Source organism: Amblyomma maculatum, chromosome 5, assembly GCF_055883805.1.
Source record: "Amblyomma maculatum isolate TAMU_Amacu chromosome 5, ASM5588380v1, whole genome shotgun sequence".
NCBI lineage: Eukaryota > Metazoa > Arthropoda > Arachnida > Ixodida > Ixodidae > Amblyomma > Amblyomma maculatum.
Genome location: NC_139348.1, coordinates 29,848,248 through 29,856,170, shown reverse-complemented (window position 1 = coordinate 29,856,170; position 7,923 = coordinate 29,848,248). Strand labels below are relative to the sequence as shown.

Sequence of the window (7,923 nt, the reverse complement as noted above, 5' to 3'; positions counted from 1 at the left end):
TAAATGGATGCAGCAACTTGCCTCATTTCTAATATGTGTGCAACTTGAGGGCTGTACACACATTACATCCTTAAGAAATTGATCCTACAATGCAATAAACTTCAGAAGGCAGTTAGAGAAGAAAAACTGGCTCTGTCACACTGTTCTGTTGCATTTTTCTAGATTGTGGAACCAGACCGGGCCAGTCTTGATACTTGTGCACTAAGTGCAGCACAAGGCAGCATACCTGTGGCTAATGAAGATTCTAGCAGCACAATGATAAATCAGGTGAATGAAGTCACTTCAAACAAACATATGGACTGACATACTTGCAGATTGGCATTAAAGTGCTTAACCCAATACTGGGCAGTCGCCTGTAGCTTTTACGGCTACCCATATTGGCCTGTACATGACAGTGCTATTACAAGCTTTTATTATCCCAGACTTCTATTTTTGCATATGGTGCTTGAAGGACAATATTTTTGGGACTGTCTAACAGGCTATAATAAAGAACATTGTATGAGCCAATATAACTTAGAAGTCTATTGAAAGTAACATTATGCTGTGCTTGTAGCATGATGTATGAAAACTAAGGTCATTTTAAGTTAGGTATTCATTCATAAGCAGTTGAAACACATTTGTTTGGACTCTAAATGTAGCTCGATGAGAGGTTTCATATGCTTACAAGCAATATTTGTCATAATAGCCCCTGTGGCAAAGCAAATTATTTGAAAGCAGTGTGCTTTTGCTACGTGCTTCCTTCAGTGCAAACATTGGTTTCCTCTGTTACAAATGTGTGAAAGAATACTTTTAGAACTATCACTGGTTGCTGTGACATACGACACAAGTGATCTTTAAATTTCTTCTGCAGGATGTAGCTGTTGGAAGTCCTGACTTGTCCGTCCTGTCACATTCTGACCTTAATGCTGTAAGCTGCTAAACTTCAGTACACTCTTCATGCATACTGAACTAGTTTTCCAGTTCATTTCTTTATTTATTCAGGTCATGCACTTGCCTGACCAGTATGCAGATAGGACAGCTTCTTCTCCAAGACAGGAAAGAGAGGCTATAGACGACAATGTAAGTTTCTACATATTCTATTTTAGGCTTGTAGTAGTAAAATGGACATATTTTTCCAGTCGTCCGTGTACCTCGAAGAAGAAGGATGCATGCCTGCAGCTTGCTCTATCCAAACACTGAAAGATCACATTCACTGTGTGAGTAGGCATTGCATTTTTTATCCTGCATGATAAACTGTTTCAGACAGAGTTGCATTTTTGAAATACAGCATGGTTTGCAGGCACCCTGTTCTACAGACGCAACGAGCAGAAGCAGAAGAGGGACACAAACAGAAACTGTATTTTTTATTAAAGCCTTAATGCACTCTAAATGTGAATTTTCCTTGCATGACCTCAAACAAAAGTGACCACTCTCTATTTCACTCCCACTCGATATGAAATGATTCGCTTACTAATACACTGCATCTTAAATATGTGCATTTCCAGGTCTGCACAAGAGACTGCAGCATGCAGTGGGAAGACCCCTGTCTTGCAGACCACACCTACACCTTACGACAGCAAGTGCTGATGGCATCTCAGATGACACATGAAGACATAGCTTTTTATACTGGGGTGTCTAAGCAAGTTTTCCAAAAGCTATTGACTTTTCTGGAAAAAATGTCAATGCCACACTCACGACTAGCATTGGAGGACCATCTTCTATTGACGCTTATGCGCCTCAGGCTTGGCCTGCTATACAGAGATCTCTCCTTTAGGTTTGGAATATCTGTTTCCTCTGTGTGCAAAATCTTTAATTGCACACTAGAATGCCTGCAAAAGATCATGAAATATTATGTGATATGGCTTCCTAAAGATAGCATTGTAAGCAGCATGCCAAATTCATTTATAGAGAATGGCTATGAAGATACACGCTGCATTTTCGACTGTACTGAGGTTGCCCTGGAAAGGCCCAAGAAAGAGCGTGCAAGAGCTTAGACATATAGCGTATACAAAGGACATAACACAGTTAAATTCCTGATTGTTGTTGCCCCTTGTGGATACATAATGTTTGTGTCTCGTACGTTTGGTGGTCGTGGCTCTGACAAACACATAGTTAGAGAATGTGGTGTCCAGGAATACCTTGTTCGAGGGGATGTAATTATGGCTGACAGAGGCTTCACCTTGGACCCGTACCTGGAAGCACAAGGTGTCAAGCTGAATACCCCGGCATTCACCAGAGGTAAGGATGCACAATCTTGCAGAGGTTATCCAATGATGAAAAGGAAAGCTTTAAACTGATACTAAATCTGTACCTTCTAGAAATGTATTGCCAGATATCAAAGGCTGTTTGCTTATTTGGCAACAGTTGTTAATTGGGCACAGCAGCTTAGTGAAACGTTGCATGACACGAAGCATCAAAAAACGTTCACTCCAGCTGTGCCGGTAACGCATTTTTGGTTTTTCATCTTTGGATGACAAATTGCAGTTTGCTATATTTGCATAATAAAGAGTTTTCTTCTTAATGTTGAGGTTCAAAAGGACTTATGCATAATACTGGTTTTGCTTTTTTTTTCTTTTAGGCAAACTTCAACTGTCTGAGGAAGAAGTGACTCAAACACGGCGCGTTGCGTCTCTGCGGATACATGTTGAGAGGGCAATCAGCCGCATAAAAACCTACCGAATTTTCAAATCGGCTCTCAGCATCAAGTGCAAAAGGACTATTGACACAATGGTCTTTGTGTGTGCAGGCCTCTGCAATCTGAAAATGCCACTAATAGCTGAGCAATCTGCTGGCGGCCAAAGAGTCAATCTGTCAACTGAGGACTGCTCAAGAGTGTTGTAGAGAAGGAACATTTGCATGCAACATGCATTGAAGTCTTTATTTATTTTGTTCCGAACTACAAGGCTGAATGCATTGAGATCATATATTTAAGATCTGTTTGCACGCTGAGAGGTCAAGTCTGCCTTCTGCTTCCATTGTTGCAAGATGAGGCAGCATGCTGCCAAAATAAAATTTTCGTAGCCTTTTCATTGTCTCTTGTACATATGTTACATTAAAAGTCACTTCTGCAACTATGACCCATTTTGGGGACCAAACATAGAGGTAACAAAGGCTCTTCTTGGCACACAGCATGGTGAACTGAACTTGGCCATAATAGCCATTAGGTCCATTTTCTTTAAGGACATATGTTCCATTGTCATCAACCACATCATACTTTCCTGTGTTAATCAAGTTTCTACAATCCTCGCTAACTGGGCATTTGATCTCGAGGATCGCATTGTGTGATTCAATGATGCCATCAGGTGTCGCTGAGAGCCATGGCTCATCCTCGCAAACATGAATGCCTTGTAATGAAACTCTTAAATCAAGTGTAGCTTCGAATTGCCGTCGAGCTACGGCTTCATGTCGCAAGCCATGCTGCGTTGCAGCACTTCCATGAAATGAAGGAGCTGTAAGTGACAACACGGCCTTTTCTGTTGGCGTATTGTGCCTCTTGGGCACTCTTCTGATGTTTGACGCTGTGATTCGCACTCGTCGCGAGGCGTGCCATAAATGGCTGTTTTGAATTTTTGTGGCTGCTTCTAACAATGCCATTGCATCTGTGGAAATTGCCACAAAGTTAAGGTAGAATTCGTTGCATAACTGACATGCTTCTGGCAACTTGTCACTCTCCTCATGGGGGGCATGTTCACCAACTGGTGATGGGGCTGGCCTTGAAGGGAGCTGTCGCACAGGAGCTTTCATTGTTGCTTGAAGGAGGGTCCCTTAAGTCAAAACATATAAAATAAACTTCCATGCACTGTGCATCTAGTCTGGTATAATGCAGAAGAGGTGCCTTAGTGATCCACAATCTAGAAAAAGCTTGTTATACTGGCCGGTCACACTCTGTGGCTTTTAGTTCTTGTTAGTAATTTTATTATGACATTGAAAATATGCTGAAATAATTCACTTAACGGTGTAAATTGCATTGTAAACTGTAGTAAAATATATAATGTAAAAGCCTTTACAGGACTTCTGCAGAATAACTAACATTAAATGCATACATTAAGATAATATTTCAGAAACACATCTAGGAACTAACTTACCGGGAACGTCGAGAAGATCCTTATAAGGAGAGCTTTCATAAAACTCTGCCAGATCTTCATCACTGTCAAAGATGCGTGGAATACATATTGACTTATTTTTCTTGCTGTCTTGGTCAATTGTGCGCTTCTGCAACTTGAAGTTGATGTCCTCTAAGGCTGCAGGCACCAAGTTTCTTTTAGTTCCTCGATTCCAGGCAGCTGCTCTATCTGTGCATGCCTCCCCAGTGAGGCCCGAAGATACAGCCAGGTCAATCTTCCAGAGCAGTGCACCGACATGGCTGCACACTTTCCCCTTCCCTGCCATACACGAGCAGCCACTGTTTATAACTTCACCACTTCTTGTGCAACACACCCATGCTTCGTGAAGAACTTTGACTGACTGTGAGGCCTGCACTTGGCATTTCAGCAATGCCAATTGCTCATCTACTGTATGCATGAGCACCGTCCCAACCCAATCACTCTGCAAGTACGAGTACGACTGCATGCTCCTGAATGATTTCACCTCCTTGAGGTCACACGCTTTCTTCTCAAGGAGGTAAAAAATAATGTGCGGCATCTGCACGCGTGGCCACTTCTTTACGTCGTCACTCCAGTCAGTGACAACTGTTGGATGGCTGTACAGCTTGTCACCTGCAGACAAGTATCAAGGGCACATAATCAGATCAATGGAAGGAAGTAGCCAAGAGAAATAGAAAAAAAAACACTTCAAAATTCTCGTTGCATGCTATATCACCTAACTACATGCCGAGGAAGCAATGTAACAGCAAGGTTATTACCGCAAACAATGGGCCTTGGCAAAACAAGAGTGCGCTAACTGCCCCAGTCAAGATACCAAAGCCTAGAAAACTCGTGTGAAAAAGCATAACTTGGAGAGGACTGCAAGCGCTCTAAGTGCTCGCAAAAACACAATAGAAGAAACGGAGGCGCGGCGAATTTCTACTGCCGCGTAGCTAGTAGCCGCGCAACCTGTGATCTAACTTCACTTGTTCAGCGTGAGTTATTTACGGCCGAAACACTCCTCTTTCATCAAGTGAAAAGAGTACGCTACGTACGAGAAAAAAAACGAGCCTGAGAGAACGGTCATTGATTGCTCAGTAGCCAAATCCCCAAACTAGCGACGGTGACATACGCGACGCCAACAAGTGTAGATGTTGCTTTCGCTCGGTATCTACACGCTCTAGCCGAGTAAACAATCTCGTACCGATCACTGGATCTGCTCGTTAGTGAGTATTTATCTCATTGATAACCCGCTGAAACACAGAGCGCACAGAGGATCGAGCGCTTGATTTTGGCACAACACGTATCTCGCTGAGAAGTGCACTGTAGTACGTGTTCGAAATCGTGAATTGTATACCGGTCAGCTTTCACGAAACGAGTTCAGTATTGGGACTGATCAAACAATAAAAATCGCATATACACACCAAGTGTACTCAAGCAAAGTGAAGTCCCGCTAACGTAAACATTCATGAAATAGCTGTGTTATCCTGGCTGACAATCGTAGTCTATCGAACGCAAATAGCATAAAAGAAGCTTGGCGCTGTCTGTGTCGCTTCCTCGACAGCCGTCGTGGATAGCAGTGCGACAATTGTAGTGCATTAGTTCACAAACTCAACAAAATCCGCTCACCTATGTCAATCATCGGAACGCCGGTAAGAGTGCCACTGCCTTCGGGCCCGTCATCTGCCGAAGTTCCGGCCATCGCTCCACGAAACGGCGGCAGTACTGCTAGAAAATGCTTTGCCAATCCAGGAGCTTTTCTAACGCAAACACACACAAAACCAGAACAGAAACGTCTATATGCGGCACCGCCGTCCTGCACTGTGGGTATACAACAAATGTGCGCGCGCATACCAGCATGGCGCTAGGGACAACAACAGAACATAGACGGCGCCACATTTCAAAATGGCGACCTCCTAAATAAAATGTCAGATAGACCTTTACTCGGGCGAGGGTAAAGGCTATGACAAGATTGATAATAAAGAACAATGTCTTTAAAAGAATACGCGGGTTCGAATTCGAGATCCTGATCTAGGGGGTCGAGATGGGAAGCCCGGAAAGATAGCGCGCGGGCGGCGGCGTCGGCTGCCTCATTCCCCTCGAGACCCATATGAGCAGGAGCCCATACTATATTCCGGTAAACGGGGTCCCCGGTGTAGGTGCAATTTTGAAGTAGTCGGTAGGCTAAGTATGGCGCCCAGCCTTGCTCGACATTCCGACAGGCCCCTCGAGAGTCGGAGATAATTGTTTTAGAATCAGTGTGGGTAGCTGCCAGCGCAATGGCGACCTCCTCTGCGTGGGTTATGTCACGGGCGCGAAATGTAAGCTCAAGAGTTTTGGACTGGTGGACCACTGCGGCCGTGTACCATCCCCCATAGTGGGGGCCGGAGGCGTCCACGTAGTAAATTTCGGGTTTCGACCCATAATGGCGGCCCAGGGCTTCCGCCCGCGCCAGGCGCCGGCCATTGTGGTCTTCATGTGTCATGTTTTTAAGAAGAGGGCGTACGTGGAGGGCGCATCTCCACTCGAAAGGGAGGCGTACACGATCTTCCATAAGGGTGGTATGTTGGATGTGTAGCCGGGCAAGGAGGCGGCGACCCGACAGTGTCTTAGAAAGACGTGTTTATTGGTTGGTTAAGTGAGCCTCTCGGATCTCCCGGAACGTATTCACCATGCCCAGGCCCAGTAGACGCTGGTTGGAGGTGTTCACGGGGAGATCGAGGGCTCTCTTAAAAATTTTGCGCAGGACGACTTCGAGTGCATCCTCGTCTTGTTTCCGAAGGTGGAGGTAAGGAGTCGAATACAAGATTCGACTGGTCACGAATGCATGCGCCAGCCGCAAGGCGTCTTTGCACCGCAACCCCCCGCGTTTTTTAGAAACCCGGCGGACCATGCGGCCCACCTGGTCCCCCACCTTACGGAGTTTCGCCAAGGTAGTGTCCGACCGTCTATGTTGATGAATGAAGAGCCCCAGTACCCGGACTTCTGTGCGTTCAGGAATTGATCCTGTCTCTAAAAAAAGCTCAATTTTGGCCGTACACTTTGGTGAGGGGCGTATGTGTACAAATTCAGATTTTTGAGGGCAGCATTGAAGGCCGCAGCGGCGAGCATAACGGTCCACTATGGTTGCCGCTTGCTGTAGGTTGGCCTCAATATATCCAAGAGAACCTTGCGTGGCCCACAGGGTGATGTCATCGGCATACAGCGCATGCTGCACACCAGCGACAGCACCCAACTGGGCCGGCAGGTGCATCATAGCCAGATTGAATAGGAGAGGAGACAGCACTGCACCCTGTGGTGTTCTTCTGGTTCCAAGTTGGAACGGGCCATGTTCGGTGGCCTGGATTTTAATGTAGGATTGGCGATCTGTCAAAAATTGCCGAATGTATCTGAACGCGTTGCGTCCGCAACCGGTTTGTGAAAGATGAGTGAGTATTATCTCATGAGTAACATTGTCGAAGGCTCCTTTCAAGTCTAAGGCGAGTATGACCCTGTCGTTGTGAGGGCATTCGACCGGGTCAAGAACATCCCGATTAAGTTGTAGCAAAACATCCTGTGCGGACCTGTACGGGCGAAATCCGAACATCGAGTCTGCGAAGATGTGTTGATTTTCCAAGAACTCGGACAACCTGTCACGCACCATCGTCTCCATTAGTTTGCCCGCACACGAGGTTAGAGAGATGGGGCGAAGTTTGTCCGTGTTGATAGCCTTGCCAGCTTTTGGAATGAAAGTGACCAGAGCAGTCTTCCAATCGACGGGGAGCGGCGTGTCCCCAAGCCAAATTGAATTGATGTAATCCAATAAGGACTGGGAGGCCGGGTCGGGTAAGTTAGCTAGTAATTTGACTGTAATTTTGTCCCG

The 7,923-nt window shown here is 45.5% G+C and overlaps 1 protein-coding gene and 1 pseudogene across 1 annotated transcript; one reads left to right on the top strand and one right to left on the bottom strand.

Annotated features, from left to right (window-relative positions):
• Window positions 1–1,490: 1,490 nt before the first annotated feature.
• On the top strand, window positions 1,491–2,740 carry LOC146187935 (uncharacterized; annotated as a pseudogene).
• Window positions 2,741–2,790: 50 nt separating this feature from the next.
• Window positions 2,791–5,763, bottom strand: LOC146187934 (uncharacterized). The gene is made up of 3 exons (XM_084604957.1): window positions 5,691–5,763; window positions 4,065–4,694; window positions 2,791–2,801 (listed from the first exon to the last, which is right to left on the bottom strand). Exons 1-3 carry the CDS (start codon window positions 5,761–5,763, stop codon window positions 2,791–2,793), a joined length of 714 nt encoding a protein of 237 aa, XP_084461083.1.
• Between the last annotated feature and the right edge of the window lie 2,160 nt (window positions 5,764–7,923).